The sequence below is a fragment of the Nanorana parkeri genome, unplaced genomic scaffold, assembly GCF_000935625.1.
Source record: "Nanorana parkeri isolate BGI_ZX_2015 unplaced genomic scaffold, ASM93562v1 scaffold254, whole genome shotgun sequence".
In the NCBI taxonomy this organism is placed as follows: Eukaryota; Metazoa; Chordata; class Amphibia; order Anura; family Dicroglossidae; genus Nanorana; species Nanorana parkeri.
Window position 1 is genome coordinate 63,661 of NW_017306522.1, and position 19,176 is coordinate 82,836.

General features: G+C 44.2%; 1 protein-coding gene across 1 annotated transcript in view; it reads right to left on the reverse strand.

Annotated features, from left to right (window-relative positions):
- AMOTL1 (angiomotin like 1) overlaps nucleotides 1-19,176 on the reverse strand; it is a 124,475-nt gene that overhangs the window by 9,116 nt on the left and 96,183 nt on the right. Inside the window, exons 9-13 of the mRNA XM_018556826.1 lie at nucleotides 12,636-12,781; nucleotides 10,502-10,651; nucleotides 5,201-5,379; nucleotides 3,038-3,163; nucleotides 1,489-1,727 (exon numbers count right to left, since the gene is read on the reverse strand). Of these exons, the coding sequence (XP_018412328.1) occupies nucleotides 1,489-1,727; nucleotides 3,038-3,163; nucleotides 5,201-5,379; nucleotides 10,502-10,651; nucleotides 12,636-12,781 (840 nt within the window). The remainder of the gene's footprint in view (nucleotides 1-1,488; nucleotides 1,728-3,037; nucleotides 3,164-5,200; nucleotides 5,380-10,501; nucleotides 10,652-12,635; nucleotides 12,782-19,176) is intronic.

A 19,176-nucleotide genomic window follows, 5' to 3' on the forward strand; every position in this document is an offset into this window, starting at 1 on the left:
TTACAGGAGGGAGCGTAGACAAGACCAGTCACCCTGCACAAGAAGAGAGAGCAGCAGTGACCGGTCTTTATTACAGGAGGGAGCGTAGACAAGACCAGTCACCCTGCACAAGAAGAGAAAGCAGCAGTGACCGGTCTTTATTACAGGAGGGAGCGTAGACAAGACCAGTCACCCTGCACAAGAAGAGAGAGCAGCAGTGACCGGTCTTTATTACAGGAGAGGGGCGAAGACAAGACGAGTCACCCTGCACAAGGAGAGAGCAGCAGTGACCGGTCTTTATTACAGGAGAGGGGCGAAGACAAGACCAGTCACCCTGCACAAGAAGAGAGCAGCAGTGACCGGTCTTTTTTACAGAAGGGAGCGTAGACAAGACCAGTCACCCTGCACAAGAAGAGAGAGCAGCAGTGACCGGTCTTTATTACAGGAGGGGGGCGAAGACAAGACGAGTCACCCTGCACAGGAAGAGAGAGCAGCAGTGATCGGTCTTTATTACAGGAAGCTCGTGTACAGAGTTTTCAAACTGGATTACTGGAAGAAATACACAAAGCACGCCAAGATTCAAGAATACACATGTATCAGACAATATTTGCTTATCCTGAAGTTCAGCTCCAGTGTAACAGATATCGGTATCCAATCCGTCGTTTATGAGTGGGGCTGGGTAATGATCTTATACGTATAGGCATTTTTATTCTGGTTATACATATATCAATCTGATTACCTGATTGTTTTGATACTTTGACTTAATCTAGCAAATATTGGTCATTTGTCATCACCAATCCAATTCCTTTTAACAGATTTCAGATCAAAGATGAGAATGACTGCATAGACTAAAGATTTCTCAACAGATTGTTTGTCCTGTCTGCCTTTGGATCGTTTTGGACTCACAAGAACCATGATTTGTGTAATTTCTTGCCGATTAAAGCACAAGCTGATCATTTGCACAACGGCAGACAATCTTGTCTCTGGTATTGTATTGAACAATTATTTTCATCACTCAATCGCCTTGAATGGTCAATTGGATGAAAAACTGAGGTGTGTATTAGGGATGTTCAGATACCAAGTACTGTACCCGGTACAAGTACAAATACTTTTCCAGCTCCAGGACTAGAGAAAAACTCAAAAGTCAGGAGGCAGCTGTCATGTGTAAGGAGCACACGGAGCTCCTGGGATTTGTACATCTCTGTTTTAATGTACGATTTTTAAAAATAAATATATAAGTGATGCACCGATACCATTTTCTGTCTGTACTGATACATTTTTGTTTATTGTCATGTGACAGCTTTTCTAGAACAATACAGACTAAGGATTTCAGGACGGTGGTGGAGCGCCAGAGCCAGGTCCCAGATACAACCGCCGCAACCCTGGTAGTTCTCATGACAATGCCAAGTATCGGCACTGGTATCTGAACACCCCTAGTGTGTATGGTCATCAATAAGCCCAGACAAAGATCTGATGATGAGACTGATTGTCTTCATATATGAGCCTCACCTATACTGGCTTTCTGGGCCTTCTCGTCTTTCTTCTCCTCTATAACCTGACTGCTGGACAGAGACGTCTGCCGTGAATGGGTTCCGCTGGTGACCACTGTCACGGCTGCGATGGAAGGCACAGAGCGGGCAGAACGTAGGCTGGAACTGTCATTCTTGCCTTGATCTTTTCGGGAACGCTGATGTAGAACTTTTATCATGGCGTCCTGCTCGATGATCTTGGCATGAAGATTTTTGATCCTTTCGGGGGGAAAACTGTCATGTTAACTTATTTCACCAGTATAAAAAAAGCACACCAGCAGTATAGTAATAAACATGATTCTGTGAAGGTAAAGATGGCAGACTCGGCACTAGTGAAGGTTTTGGTCTATTTTACAAGAATCATACATAAGACTTGCCTTAACCCGCAAAGCTTCCATGCTGTTTGTCTGTAACCATGACATGGCTAGGAGGTTAGGTTGGAGGGGAGCAAGGTATAAGCCAAAGATTTGTTTTTTTTCTCCCAACAGTATAAAACACACCTTCATAGGTGATTTATTCTAGCAGTATGCACTGTGAACCATGGCGGTATGTAACATTGATGAATAGAAGGGTGGTGGATGAAACATTTAAAATGAGCCAAAACCCTTTGATACACATTCATTAACATAAAGAGGAACATTACCCACCAATTTAATGTCTCCCAAAATAGTTACTTTTAAGGCATGCCAAGGTTCCGAGGGTCCTTATTTCAGCTCTCAACTGAACTTTCAAGCCATTAAATGGCAGGTGTCATAGCTGATCACATGTGCAGCACCATGGCACCTGTAATCCAGATAGAGGCTAAGATGGAGCCTTCGTTGGCTGTAAAGCATGGGAGGATGGAGCTCCACTTAAGTAGTATAACTATACTTCACGGTACCTTAATAAATACTAAAACAGGCATCAAATGTTCACAGGCCCTTTGCCCAGTGCTCAAGGCATCGGCTAGAAGCTGCTGTAATGGGTGTCCTGACCCTCAGATTGAGTATGGATTTGACATATCACACTGGAGGTACCCCAGTCTGTCCTATCTGATGATACATTACTAAGGGTGTGATGACTAAGGGTAAAAAATCAAGGTGGAGTTGAGATAAAAAACACCATAAGGGTTTGTTCACGCCACAGCTCATGTGTAAGAATGCGCATTATGAGCACGTGCTGGTATGCATTTTTAACATGCATGTATTGCATGCATATTTTTAACATGCGTTTCAGTGTGCTTGTTTTTTTTTTTATTCTACTGCGATTCGCTGCAGCTCATTGTGACGCGTTGCAGTGTGTTGCAATGCGCAATGCGCTTGAAAATACAAATGTGTCCTATACATTTTTAGCGCACACCAACAGAGTGCTTTGGTGTGTGCTAAAACAATAGGAAATAGGGCTATTTGCTTTGTCCTTGTATGGGGACACGCCGCTGTCCCACGCTGACCCAACGCTGCTGGTATGAGCGACGACTAAATATAAAAGCATAGGAGCCACGCTAATGCTAGCTACACTTTATGATCATTAGATTTTATCTCTGATCTTACGTGTGCTCCATGTCCTGGAACTTGCGATTAGCCTGGACAATCTCCTCTTCTTCATGCCACATCCGGACTTCCAGAGTGCAGTCATTGTGGCTTCCGTTCCTTGAGTGGCTCATAATAGAGGATTCCCTATCAAGATGAAACACACCACCAAATGAGCCAGCCAGCACATAGTAATGTCGTGTTACAGTGCGGGCAATAAACAATGTCAAACAGATCTATGTTATAGTGTCTACGCCACATGCAAATCTAGATTGGAATATTGTAAAACATTTAAAAACAATGCAGAAAGCAATTCAGTGCATTTCCGAATAATCAAAATGCTGCAACATGATGCAGCAAGGATTAAAAAAACCCTGTGCCTTCAGCCCATAGGAGAGTCAGACTGCGGTTCTCTCACAAAGCAGCGGCCCAGCTGTCCAGTGGTCTGACAAATCTCCTCCACCAAACATTGCTCCAATCAACACCGCTACTCAGGGAACAAGAGCACCCCTTGCTGAGCAGGGGCGTCCCAAAGGCCGGGTGTCACCCGGAGCGGAGAACGGGTGACACCCCGCCGTGACGTCATCGGCAGAGAGAGGAGGGGATGTTCACTCGGTGGGATGAGGTATGCCGCTGGGTCCCCTCCTCTCTCCTGACACTGTCGGGCTCTGGGTCCATGACCGAGTGCTCGATTTTGTAGAGGGGGTGACACCAAAATGACTGTCATTTTAGTGTCATCCCTCCAATGGTGTCACCCAGGTACGGGCCGCACCCCCCTTTGTGACGCCACTGTCACACAGACGCCACTGTTGCTGAATACCTCAGTAGTGCTCAGGAAGACAGAAAGATGTTCAGGGCCTTTAAGTTCCTGCTATACAATCTGCATATTAAGGTTTCTCAGCAGGATGTTTCTATGCAGGAGCATGGTTTCCCATCTTGCACTCAATATGACAGTCATAGTGATCACATGGCTTTGCTTGCAACAAGCTAGAGTCGGCCATCTGAACTGTCATTCTGCCACACACAGGGAGAGGCACCCTGACAGAATCGGGCAGGCGGCTGCCGCTGTTTAGGTGATATACAGGCTTTAAAAATGGCTTTAATTATCTAAAAAAAAAAGTTACAAAATCATTAGAAGTTGTTAATTAGAGCTGCAGCTAACGATTATTTTCAAAATTGATTAGTTAGCCGATTATTAAGTTCGATTAATCGGATAAAAAAATTTTTTTTTTTTGACAAAATGGCTCCAGTGATGGGACTACTAGTTTATATTGAGATTGTACTCCATATTCGGGCAGCGGCAAGGGTGAGGTGGGAAGGAGGTGTGGCGTGCAGCGTCTGTGGAGCCGTGAACAGGGCCAACCATTCGGAAGCCGATTAATCGACGATTGAAAAAGTTGACAACTTTTTCAATAATCGATTATAATCGATTATGTCGATTAGTTGTTGCAGCCCTATTGTTAATATAAACATCTTTCTCTTTCCATGTTTTCACTCACCTCATAGTTCTAGCCGACCTGTGACAATGAGACTGTCACAGGTCGGCTCAGTAGATCGGGAGGTGAGCGAACACATACCGGCGTTCGCTCACCTCTCCATCATGTCACAGCTCTCTGCCGTGACAGGGGAGGGGCTGGATTCTCCCCTCCCCGATCCTCCAGCGCCGACTGGCGGAACGGACGAGGGGGTGGGTACAGCTGGCACTGCCTCTAGATAGGCAGAGCCAGCTGTCACTCACGCAGCTGGGCGGATCCAGACATAATTGTCGGGATCCGCTCCGGCTGTGGCGTCTCAGTATACCGCGAGCTGTAGCTCGCGGTATACTGAGCTTAGGGTAACGGGAGGACGCTAGTTTGTGTCCTCCCGTTACCCTAAGGAGAACTATGGGGAAAAGCCTTAACCCCATAGTTCTCCTTTAAGGAGTAAAGCATGATCACCTTCACTGAATGCGAATTGCACTTGGCTTAATGAATGAGGTGACGTGGTGCTGACTCCAATAATCCAATCCTGTGCCAGCAGAATCCTGTTTTTTCTTTGTTCTTGCACATTATTAGGTATTCTTTGCAAAGCGAATTTTCACTTAGCGTCACTTCATTCACCAAGATCAGTGAAAATTCCCATTGCAAAGCAAACATGCTCTACTCCTTTAGTATACTGAAATAAAATAGGACAACGTGCTCTTACTGCTGGGTTGCGGCATCCATGGTGAAATGCCTCATGGCGCTCTCTTCCAAGTACTTCTGTTCCCATTTGGTGGTATCTGCTTCCAGAGCCAAGATCGTCTCTTCCTTTTTCCTCAGCAAGTCCATGAGTGCGGGGGCGCTGTACTCTCCATTGCTGGAATTCTGACAGCTCACGTGTCGCTATATAGGAGGCAAAGACAAGGGAAGGAGGTTCATCAAACGGTTTACAGGTTTATTACGTTTGCTTTATAGGAAAGAGCCCTCCCTGTTATTCCCTCTCTAAAGGAACAACGGGGCGAAGGACCCCATTCAGGTTCATGTTTGCCTGCTAGACTAAATTATGATCTGGAAGATAGAACTTTATGGAGCCTGTCTGAGGGAAGAGAAGGAGTCACAGGAACATCGGTGCTACACCTACAGAGCTCATCCAGATCTGGAAACCCTTGGGGTGCACAGCAACTGTTTCCTATTACAGCTGGATTATGTGGGTGCCTGCTCTCAAGTAATCATCATACATTAAAGTGTCAGTCCATTCAAAAGTTATATTTTAGCTGTAGGTGGAACCTGGTGGTCTGAGTCATTCCCTGGTTTCTTGTATTGTATTAATGCTTCAACTTTGGGATCTCTCTGCCATGATTTGGACTCTGTTCCTGTCCACCATAGAGGTTTGGTTGCTCTCACCCAACTTTGTGTGTTTCAGCTCCACCTGTTGCATTCTCCCCAATATAAACACAACATTTCAACAGGGACAGTGGCACCCTCTTATAATGGTTGCAGTGGGTGTGCAGGCCCAGGAACACAGCTCAGGGATCTCACCAATACAGCCCCCAAGAGATGTAAGGAAGTCAAGTGATTTAAACCACCAAAATCTAATGAAAACGGATATATCCGTTTTTGGTGGACTGATAATTTAATGCTGTGAGTTTTGGCAGGCTCTTCTCAAATTCAGACACATGTACTTGTTACTTTGCTTTTAGAATTCAATACTAAGGCGTCCATTATAAGCAATTCACAGAGCTATTTGCCCTGTGAATCTCTGTTAATGTTCCTTCTGTGTGAATGGATGCTCAATAATGACTGATATGTTCTTTAGTAGCCCAATGGAATTCCAAATGTCCTCATGTAATACCGCATTATGGCCACTAGACGGAGCTGAGGAACATAGGGATTAAAAGGAGAACTATGAGGTGAGTGCTTTTCAATCATCCTCATAGTTCTAGCCGACCTGTGACAATGAGACTGTCACAGGTCGGCTCAGTAGATCGGGAGGTGAGCGAACACATACCGGCGTTCTCTCACCTCTCTATCTTGTCATGGCAGAGAGCCGTGACAGGGGAGGGACTGGATTCCCCTCTCCCCTGTTCGATCCTCCAGCGCTGACTGGCGGAACGGACGGGGGACGGGGCGGGTACAGCTGGCCCTGCCTCCAGATAGGCAGAGCCAGCTGCCACTCACACAGCCGGGTGGATCCAGACATAATTGTCGGGATCCGTTTCAGCTGCGGCGTCTGAGTATACCGCGAGCTGTAGCTCACGGTATACTGAGCTTAGGGTGACTTGAGGACGCTAGTTTGTGTCCTCCCGTTACCCTCAGTAGAACTATGGGCCATAATATGGGCCACTTCTAGTGGCCATAATGTTACATATAGTGCATTCGAATTATAAAAAAAAGTTTTCGGCTCCACTCACACAGAACGATGTTCATGGAGTTCTGCAGGTGACTAGCCCTGAAAATTATTCAAAGAGCAACAAAGTCAAAAGAGCAACATAAAATCACTCACAAAACACTAACTGATCCCACACTGTGGCCTTCTTTCCCCCCATATATTGGCCCATAGCCATTATACATGTAACAAAAATCACAAGAAATAAAAAGAAAGCATTAAATGTCTATCAGGGTTATTCACAGAAGGGTGAAGAGTTTGGAGAAGGCAGGGGAAGTGAACAATCTAGGGCAAAATAACTGAACCGGAAAGTGAGCTGAATTGGAGAATGTTGGCCTGGATTGGTCACTTCTCAGGCCTTCTCCAAACTCTTCACCCTTCTGTGAATAACCCTGTATATGTTTCCAAAAGTAGAACATTGACCAGTCTATGGGCATTCAAATATTTACATATTAACAAGCAGCGAAGGAGACGTTCACAGTTCTATAAAACCCCCACATCCTTCATCCCTAGCCCCCTCAACTAGCCAAAGCTGACCACCACCCCTTTACCCTAACTTCACCTTACTAACCTCCCGCCTTGTCTACAACCCGACTGATAAAAATCTAGTGCTAGGCTACCAGTGCCTGCACACTAATGTCCCATAGACTTGAATGAAATGTTGTTCCTGCAGTATGGGTCTGTCCCATTCAAGAAGAGAGAAAAGTGCAGAGACCTGACACACAACTTCACTGCCTCTCTTGTAAAATGTAATAATAAATTGATACACAGTGGCTGTAGCTACATAGGTTAGTAAGAGCCAATCTGAAAACGTATTTGTTGCTGGTTGAGAATATGCAAATATTTGAATGCTGGCTTCAGTTTTACTTTAAACAAATGATTTAAAAACATAACTCGTGACAACAGTTTTCCCCGGTCTAATATCATAGCCCAAACCCTCTGGTCATATACAGCTGTCCTTGTTAGTTATGGTTATAAAGTCAAATGAACTTGTTTAAGAAGTACAGAGATAATGTACAGCACAACCTCCCTCATTCTATATGATTAAGAATCACGGTGGATCAATCAGCTCTCTCGAACATCAAAGAGTCTTCAAATTATACCGTCACATTTAAACTGATTAGCCTAATTTCTTAAAATCCAAGACACAACAGTTCTATGTATTCCATTTGTTTGGATTCTATGTGACAGTAATGATCAGATGAAATGACTGAACATGGGCCATGCGGGGAGATCTAGGTCAGGAGTCACCTATTTCAGCTGCTAAACTGACTGTGATTCAGGAATGAAAAAAGGGCGAGCACACCATCGAGAGATGGATGGTAATGGACGGAGCGGCTTCTACTCTTCCTTTTGTAGCTCCACTTACTACAGCTGGTCACAGGCCTGGGGGAGGTTCAGGTGCTATTAGCTGGTAATTGACTCTGCCTGGATGGCTATCTTCTTCTGAAGAGACATGCCTTGGTACTGGCACCATCCAAGGTCACTACGAGCACACACCAGGATTTCAAGAAACATCCTATACCGGTACCTATATATTACTTATGCCTTAGCACTGGTCACATGACCAGCTATCAGATGAAGCCTGAATTGCAGCTTTTAGAGCTATAATTAACGAATAAGTGCACACTTGTGTAATAATTGCTGGGTTGTCCCCCTTTACCTTCCTCATCACCCCTATATAAAATAAGTGGCTCAGATCAGATATTAAACAGGGTTATACACAAGGTGAAGAGTTTGGGGAAGGCAGGAGAAGTGACCAATTTAGGACAACATCACTGAACTGGAAAGTGAGCTGAATTGGAGAATGTTTTGCAGTTCAGCTATGTGTTCCTAGATTGTTCTCTTCTCCTGTCTTCACCCTTGTGTGAATAGCCCTGGAAAATGTAGTGATATTGTTGCCTACACGGGGTGGCCCATCTGTCCTTCATGAACTGCCGTACTTTTTAACACCCTTCTGCCTGCAGACCTTCAGGAAATCAGGATTTCTATTGAAGAAATTTTATTAAATGGTTTTTATTCACATAAAATTACTTTTTGGAGTTGTAAAGTAAACCTACACTTGATTTTGCATTTAGGTCTCCTCTCCTCTCAAGCAACAACACTATAGTCAGATTTATTTGTTCGCATCCCAAATAAAAAAAACAAGATAAGGGTTTTGGTCCATTTTATTTCTTTTACTTTTTTGAAGTTTACAACTTCATTTTAATAATTTTGAGTTCTATTAATAAAGCATGCCGTTTGTTTTTTTTAAAAATAAGAAAGCCCAACTTTTTCTCTATGTTGTTAGCAGCCTATGTAAACTAATTAATACGGGTAAGTCTGTGCTAAGTGAAAGTGGCTGGGTGTCTACCATGACTGATTCAGCTGTGTGTATAATCTGAACTCTCCTTCTGTTTAACATCAGAGCAACATAAAACTGGTGATGTAGTTGAGAACTTGCTATATGCTGGCTTCACATAAAACATATATAATATCTGATATTTAATTTTCTATCTGGGAGGGAATTCAGGTTTATTTTTTGGTACTGAAAATAATAAATCAATCAGCAAAATATATGAAAAAGATAAATTCCCGTTTAGACCTTTTCAGTGAGCTGTGAGGGCTCCCTGTCAATATTTTGGCCAAGGGCCCTGATGCTTTCAATTCTATATTTTAGGACCCTGATTAACCAAAAATGTAAAGGAATGAAGAGAGGTGAACCTGGGCCTGACTTGGTAAATGGTGTAGTGAGGTGAACCTGGGCCTGACTTGGTAAATGGTGTAGTGAGGTGAACCTGGGCCTAACTTGGTAAATGGTGTAGTGAGGTGAACCTGGGCCTAACTTAGTAAATGGTGTAGTGAGGTGAACCTGGGCCTGACTTGGTAAATATAAGCCACAGAAAGTTACTTTCTGTGGCTTGACAAAGAGGAAATCTCCTCGAAACGCGTAGCCGTATCCTGCAGGCAGCAAGATCCATCCCCCCGTACAGATCCCTCACTGTCCCACGCACTGGTCCATGTTTGTGCACTCCGCTGACAGCCACATCTAGTACTGTAACCACACGCATAGAGTCCGGGACTAGGGAGCCGATCGCGGCTCACTGCTTTCCCGTCCCAGCCGCCGTGGCTCAGCCTGGCCAGCTGAGTTTGTGACATCGGCTGACACCTCGTTTTCCCACTCATATGGTGTAGGGAGGTGAACCTGGGCCTGACTTAGTAAATAGTGTAGTGAGGGGAACCTGGGCCTGACTTGGTAAATGGTGCAGTGAGGTGAACCTGGGCCTGACTTAATCTACTATATATAAAAGTGACCTGAACCCAATACACAATCATGTGAAGGTCTATCCTTTTCAAATTCCATCATATAATGAGATGTGTAGGTTCTCCTCAGCTCACTCTGCACTTAGTATATCAGGCCTAGGCTCCCTTCATCTCATACAAGAGTACCGTAATTAAGGCTCTTAGCGTGGCTTTAGGCACGGGCCTATACAACTTGTTAAAAAAAATGTAAATCCAGTGAGTGCTGCTTTTCCTCTATAAACAGTAGATTATCTTGTAGGCCGGCCAGTATAATCTGCAGGCTGCTTCATATTTGTACAGCAATCTACAGATGGCAGGAAAGTCACCTACCCATCACCCTGCGTAGACGCCCATTACCTGCTGCATTCTCAGAGACTCCAGTTCTTTTTCCAGCCTGGTCCTCAGACGCCTCTCCAGGTGCTCTCTCTTCTCTCCCGCTGCCTGGAGCTGGGTCAGAGCTTGCTGCAGCTTCTCCACTTCCTCCACATACACCTGCTTTTTACGCACCTAGAAGGGAGATAAGAGAATAAATACCCCCTGACAAATCAACACCCACAACGCATAGGACCACTGAGGACATGCATAGAAATGCGTTTTCCTCCATTTAGTCAGCCAATATTAGCATGCCAAATGGTGTAAAAGAAAATGAAAATTCTGATAAGCTAATGTTATAAGAGTTTAGACACATGACCTGAAGACAATGTGTGCCATCAGAGGACCGCTGAACCATCCCTAATATAGACACGCAGCATATTCTATACTTATACAATCCTTCGCCCACCAATATTTGCCTGATGTTGAGCAGTATGGTCTTGGTGTCTTCTTATTAGGAAAACCAATGTGTTGGCCATTCCTAGCTGATGAGGCAGACCTAGTCAACAGGCAGCGTTATGTGCCCCCATACACATCCTATTTCTTTTTATTTTTTCTATAAAAACAGTGTCTGCTTATTCATTCAACTCTGGAGTTAAATCTTAAAAATGCATTCAAGTACCCCAACTATTAACAGAAATGTCTCTTATTTGTGGCAATTTAATGTTCATCACCAGTGCGTAGTTCCTCATCGTTTCTGAAGCCCTATTCCATAGAAGCCATGATTCTTTAAAAGGCCACCAATGATGGCCAACAAGCATTAAACAGCTGTATGCAGTTTGGAATAAATGGCTCTGTAATATTAGACTGCATCTATGCTGGAAAAGTAGTTCTGTATGCGCAGCTTGCTCTAATGTCCACAGAGCCAACTGCGCACCCAGAACCACTTTTCTCAATCTCAAAAGAATAGCACAGTAAAAATTAAGGTTTTCATGTCTCATTTTAATCAACAATCCCTAAAATATAGGGATTAATGTATTGTGAGAACAATGCAAATCTTCCCTTTTTGTCCAAAAGGGACAATTTGCATTGTTCTCACAAGATATTAATCTCTATAATTTAGGGATTGTTGATTAAAATGAGACATGAAAACCTTCATTTTCAAGAAGCCTCTGCTGTGCTACTCTTAGTTAGACGCTTGTTCCCAGCTACTATTAAGTGATCTGTAGCTGAGCGGGCACTGCTGCGGCTCACATCAGGAAAAAAATGCAAGGAGTGAGCAAAATGCTGATTTTCATATAGGGGACCCTGCAGACCTATACGTTGTGGTAACATACACTTAAACCTCTCTACACAAAAAGTCTCATGTGTTACCATGTCATTTTTTTTTTTTTTAGAGTGGCACCCAAATGCAAAAAATACAGTAGGTACCAACAGGGGTGTCCCCCGGAGTGGAGACCGGGTGACACCCGCCGCCGTGACGTCATCACGCATGCGCGCTAATCAAAGTGACGCCTGCCAGCGGCCATCTTACTGATGGATGCCGGCAGAGAGAGGAGGGGACGGTCACCCAGCGGGATGAGGTATGCCCCTGGGTCCTCTCTCCTGACACTGTCGGGCTCTCAGTCCATGACCGAGTGCACAACTTTTTAGAGGGGGTGACACCAAAATGACTGTCAGCCATTTTAGTGTCACCCGGGTGCGGACCGCACCCCCTTTGTGACGCCACTGGGTACCAATGGACTTGTGCTGCAGTGCATCACAATGCATACGCTGTACTAAAAAAAAAAGGTTGATTGTAAGCTCTCATAGGCACCGCCCTCCTTACCATCTTGTCTTGATTTGTATCGTGACTGTGATGTCTTCCTTATATTGTAAAGCGCTGTGCAAACTGTTGGCGCCATATAAATCCTGTATAATATTAATTGCTGTAAAAGTCTTCTTTTTTAGCCATAGCTGTGCATTGGCAGGGCATGGTGCATAGCCTAACGCAAAAAATATTGCATGTAAACGCAATGGGCCCTCAGTATAGTCACATAACAAGAAAGATAACCTCTGATGGAGTCTATAACTCGAAATCAGATAAATGTGTTGGTGTTTTTTAAGCCTGCCCTTCCCAAGCTTCCTTCAGCAGAGAGTCCATACAAATATGTAAAAATAGAGCTTGTCCCGGTCTTACCTCTTCTTCCAGTTTGATGACTTTGGCCTGGGCATTGCTCAGAGCCTGCTCTAAGATTTCAATGTGCCTCCTCTGATCCTCATTGGTAGTGCGCAGTGCTGCCAGCTCGCGCTCCAGGCTCTCCATCTCCTTCAAGTGCTCTTTGTCTAAAAAGGGGAAGAAAAAACACAGAAGAGTTTCTCTCTGAATCCTGCTTGGAATTTGGGCCTCGGTCCAACTCACCTCTGGCACCAGCCTGAGGGGAGAGGGAAAAAAAACAGAGTGAGAGCGCAGCAGATGTGGAGGTGACTACAGGCCTTGTGCGTTTCCTCCGCCGTCGCCTGGGGAGCATCAGCAATAACTAGACTCCTGCGAGGACTCATGCTGTTTTCTGACATGTTATTTAAAGAGGAACCATAGTGTGTTTTTTAGTGAATACACATTTTGGGATGTTATTGGAAATTTCCTCAACACATGCATTTTGATGTGACTTTTTACAACCTGGACCCTTACTGAACAACTGCTGAGAAAACCACATGAGTCACCTAGTCTTAGTGTTGTTATCAGTCAGAGCAGACTGACAGGGAAATAGTATAGATCATGAGATGTCACACGGCATTTACTGTATATATTAAACAAGAAAAACGCATCAACAGATGTATTCAAATGCCTTGAAAAGTTACCCAATTCAATTACCACAACATCATATAATATAACCAAAAGCCTATCTATAGAAGCAAGAGCCCAAAACTCAAAAAATCAAATGTCCTACCACCCAAGTCCATACAGCTGTACGCTGCAAAGATTAAATGTATGAACCTAGAACTTGTTGGAGGAAGAGGTTCTTTGCGGTAAGTTGAGTTGGTAAGGGCGGCATAACTCTCAGTTTGGCTATTAAAAAATGCGGGTACATGGACTGAAGGAGCCCCCCTAAACCGGGCCAGGAATAGCTCCTCAACCAAAGGAAGGATCACAGCTTGACAGGCAAGTGGCTGACGGGTAATGGTACCTGAATGGAGGACATTCCCGACTTATTAAAAGACTGTCTCCATGCAACTATCTGAAGGCCTCCTCTTATCACTTGGCTAAAATTCACATGGGAAAAAATAATAAATGTGCACTTTTTCCATAAAAGAAGCCAGTATATGCTTGGGGGTGGGGGTCCCAGCGTGACCATGTTTCATGTTGCACCCCGATAGTGGTTGTAACATAAAATATGGTCTAAAAGGCAAACGTTGACTTTAAAGATAATAGAATTTAGAACTCTTAACCCCTAAGGCCTCATTCACTGGGGGCGTGTTGCACTGTACAGTGTGAAGGGCCGGTTGTTGATGCGCCCAGAGCGCGCGGGCAGAAGAAGCGCGTGGGCAGCTCATTTAACTCTATGGAGAGTTTCAACTCCAAGTTTTGACAACCGCATACTGACAGTGTACGGCCTTGGACACAGACATAATGGATCCTTAGTCCATACACGGGTCCGTAGACTTTCTGTGTGCAGCTGTCAAAACTCGGAGCTGCACAGCTCCTGTGTCGCCAAAGAGTTATATGAGCTGCCTGTATGCTTTTTCCTATAGCTCTGGTTGCTTGAAAACAAAATGGCCCTTCACACTGTTCAGGGCAACACGCCCTTGTGGATGAAGCCTAAAACTGCCCCTTTCTGGGGTCCATCCCATGAAGTCTCTTACTGTGATGTGGTCCCTATTCGGCAGAGACGATTACTCATTCTGCATTGCAAACTAAAAGCAAAAACAAACAAACAGTATATCCAAACTAAAGAGGATCTTTACCCAAAAAGGGCAAGCGGTAGGCAAATACATATTCACCATTGCCTGTAACCTTTCTATGACTTGTTCTGCTCTATATATCTTTGTGTAGGTGGCCATCTTGCTAGAGATGGAGCTTTGCTCTCTTATGTCAGAGCTGCCTGTCTGACGTTTGGCGCAAGGAACATTCAAGAAGCAGCAGCAGAAGTGTGAAAAACACAGATCCAAAGTAAATCCAAATGAATGAAGCAGAGAGATATTTGCACTGCAGGTCCTCAGGTACAGCTATTTCTCCAGCAAGGAGAGCAGTGAGCAACACAGTAGCAACATCACCAAATCTCATTCCAAACCTGAAGAGACTGGCAGAGGAAGCAGTGATTTCAGTGATCTAGCACTGCAGATATAGAACTATGAGGCTACAGAATAGTAGTGCCCATGTACAGTGGGTGCACAGCTTTTTTCATGAGGAATTCCAGGTGAAAGGTACATGTTCAAGGTACTGCTTATGCACATCTAGGACATCTAGATGTTCCGTATAAGAGAGCAAAGCTTCACTTTCCGAGTTCAGGTCAGTTTTAACGCAAAAGTGAGAAATGAACAACACATGGAGATGAATATCACATAAGGAAGATTCTGGAGAAATCATGACACTATGCCATGAAGATGGAGGACCTCAAACAGCTTGGTCTGAGGGCTGGTGCAGACCTGGGCAATCCAGGACGTGCATCCCGGGACCACACGGTCGCCGTGCAGTTGCACACAGCGGTTGCCATGCAGCCCTATTGATTTCAATGGGCTACATCCATGCGGCAATCGCAGAAAAAAGGTACATGTACCTTTTTTTGCGACACGCAGCTTTTTATATAGCTGCGATCGTGTTCGATTGCATGGGTGGAATGGTGTCGGGAAACAGCGTGATCCACACGGCACGACTTACAGCCCAGAGAAATATAAAGGCTGCTAATGCTGGTCTCCATCATGATAGTTGCCTGGCAGCCATGCTGATGGTCTATCTCAGGGGTAACTGTAAATCCCTGCTGTGGTAAAACTATAAATCCCATTGTGAATTTGCCTCTGGAAGTCATACCTGTGGCTGTCAGAGTCTTGCAATGCTCTATGAACATGTAGTTCCACAACAGCTGGCGGGCCGTAGTAGTGCTACCCCTGGTTTAACTTCAAAGACCTCAGTACTTTCTAAGGGACGTATCTTGAACATGTTTGCAGACAATGCAGTCAGAGTGAAGTTGGAACAATGACTTGTTTTGGGTCAGAGACTTGGGAAGAACTGAAGTCATTACCTGACCATAACAGCCAGGCAATTATCATTTTCAGAAGCAGAAGGCAACAGTGGCAGTGTTCATATTTCTCTCAGCACAGGTTTACTTTAAGATACTTTTAGAGATGTGACTGGTTTTCCATGAAGGTCAGATTTATTCTTTCCTTTATGTAGGTGACCTTTACCAGAATCCATCAACTTGTCTGCAGGTGGCACAGTATTTCTCAGCTAAAAGAGCCAAGCCATTCTAAAAAATGCTAAGCCTTGTCAATCTGTCACATGGTGTGCATCTGTTAGAGCTCCCGCTAGCTAAAAGCTAATGGAAGTACTCAGCATCAGAGCCTACAGCTGTCACACACAAAGCATCTAACCATACACTTAGAGGGCACAGGTATGCCGAGAGATGCGTCACATGTGGATTACAAATGTCAGCCTGTTTTGGTCTAACAAACAGACAATTTACAGTCCATTACATAAGGATAATGGATGCATTTCAGCACCAAAAGGTGCTGCACCTCAACATTTTAAAGGAATGCTATAAAAAAAAAAACCAAAAAAACCAGAGTTATTTAAATCACTTTCTACGTCAACAAGTTTTTAAACTGATGGTTTATACACTGCCTGGCCAAAAAAAAAGTTGCACACACTAATATTTTGTTGGACCACCTTTAGCTTTGATTACGGCACACATTCGACATGGCATCATTTCAATAAGCTTATACAATGTCACAACATTTATTTCCATCCAGGAATGGAAATAAATAAATTCCAGGCAAATTATTTTTTCACCAAGACCTTGTAGTGATGATGGGAGAGTCAGACCACTGTGTAAAGTCTTCTCCAGCACATCCCAAAGATTCTCAATGGGGTTAGGTCTGGACTCTGTGACAATGATGTCTCATGCTCCCTGAACCACTTTTTTACAATCTGAGCCAGATGAATCCTGGCATTGTCATCTTGGAATATATCCAATGTGCCAGTGTTGTTTAAGAAATGAGAAGCTACTCACTCCATCAGTTAGGGTTAAATAACTTGTTGTCGGATGAAACAGATGAATCGCTGCAGTAATAATCCAATGGAAGGCTCGCTTCTTGGAGTTGACTTCTTTTTGGATCAGGCATTAAATCTTCTTAAAAAAAAGGACATAAAATCCTTAATCTTCAAATAAACATTTTATACAGGGTGTACCCAGATATGGGTGTTGCAGGGTGTTGTAAGCTTTCTAAAGGGAAAATTAGCTTATTCCCTTCTCTTCCCCTCTAATAAATCGCTGCATGTGAGGCGAGATGAATAGGGGAGAGGAGTCATTTAGCTGTGTGCGTAATTTGAGCTTCAGCTTGTAATCAGACTTATTTCCAGAAAAGTAGCTAGGATTTGCCTAGTTAACATTCACAAAGTAGGCTGGAGAGTCACCTGCTAGCAAGAAATAGAAAAATGTAAAGTGTATCTAAGAGGGTAGAGTAGAAAATGAACCTGTCTAGGGTGTTTTGTGCCCAGTCTGTGTCCCATTAGGGAGATTTGCCTTCACGTCCTTTCCTGAAAACACAAATGTCCTCTTAAGGTGGCCATACAGTCTAATGTTTTCCATGTTCAACCCAGGAGCTGAACAAAGAAAATAGAACAGATTCTTCCATCAACGCTTATGAGCGCTGACCGAGGAATCTCCCGCTGTTTGCATTGTATTGCAAATGGTGGCCACCGTCAGAATACCCAAACAGAGCCAGCAGCTCATTGGCTGGCGGTTCCGTTCGTTCAAAGATTTTCCGACCGGCTCCTTTGATCAGCTGATCAAGGGACGCCGGCCAAAGGGGTGCCGACAGTGGCACCCACTGTAGGGATTTTGGCTGGGTCATCAAGAACCGGCTGAAATTCGTACAGTTTATGGCCAACATTAGGCAGTTGTAACCAGTACAGGTGTCCCCATTGAAAGGTTTTCACTACCTGTTTTGGTGACAACTGTTAAATTTGGCATTTCTCACTACTTTTTGTCATGGTGACGATGTTCATTAGGGGAAATAGCAAGGATGGATCTTCCCAGTGGGAAGCTTAGCCAACACCTAGCCAAGGTTCTAACCCTTCCCTACTCTACCCAAAACTAGAGAATAGGTTTAGCATAGTATGGTAAATAAGGTATTTTCAAAGTGACAGATATATCATAAGGCTAATGCTCACTATACACGCTACAATCTGACCATACAATCAACCTCTAAACTTACCAACATGGCATCATATGAGGACCTACCTAACCTATCTAATCAAATTGCATCAAATCAGGCCCTTGAACTACATAGTTGTTGGTAGATGTATATAAGAATGCAGAGTCAGATTGTAACAGGTATGGTGAGCTTAAGAGAAGGACCTCTCCGTCAGCACCCCACAGAAGTCAATGGCGAGTCCATAGCAACATCCCAGCTTTAGAAAAGGCCGGCCTTTGATCCCCCACATTGAAATGAGCCAAAACAGAGGGAAAGCATTTGGCTGCACATTAGAGAGCGGGCCTTCTATTGCCTGAACCCTGTTTTGTCAAGTCTAATTACATACTGACATTTCATATTGTTTCTCTGTCCATTCTGTCCAGTCAACACTGTGAAATGCAAAGTAATTAACTGTGCTGGAGGCGGCTCCATTGTAATCAGAAGAGCATTCATTCAAGACGCTAATGAAAAACTCTTCAGACTCACTCGGCCTTGTTACAGGCTAGAAAAACTAGACAACATCATTGAAAGGAGGTGGGATGAGGGGGAGCAAACATGTTGTGGTGGGACAACTCTGCCACAGACGCAAGTGACAATGGTGCCGGCTCATCTGCTTCTAATTGGGGGAATGTCTGCTGTACACAAGATTACAGGGAGAGCTCCTGACATCCTACTAGCTCTCTCGTGGAATGTGGACAGTTCCAATATATTATTGTAGACATTTACCAAGGAAGCTGGACATACACTGTGCAAATTTCTTGATGAACCGAACGAAATTAGTACAGCGGGTGGCCCTGTTGGCACCCCTCCATCCGGCATTCTTCCATCAGAAAACCAAAAGACCCAATCGGGAAAATTTTAGATGCCATCACTGTTCGGGTATTCCGACAGCAGCATGCCTGCCCCTGTCAGAATACAACAGCCCAGTGGGAGATTCGTCATCCACGCTGTTTAGCACGGACAGAGGAATTTGGTTTTTGTTTCACTGAGCCTGCAGTTTGAATTAAGAAAATTATAACTGTGTATGGCCAGTTTTTCCCCTGAATGGGTGTTTTCTAGTCACATGAGCGCTCCTGTGTAAAAATAAATATGTGGCAGATAAGAGCAGAGACTTTGGAGTTTAAGTGATACCCTTTATTGGCTAACTTAAAGACGCAAGATTTCAGGATTCCTTAGATCGCTTGTTAAGGCTCTGTATAATGCCCAATCAGGCCACCCTACTCGCAATGCATTATGGGAGTTCAATGCAGCACATGGAGCCACTTGTGAAGAAACAGCATGGATGAACAAATTGCCCACTGCATACACCGTATTCTGGAAGCGATTGC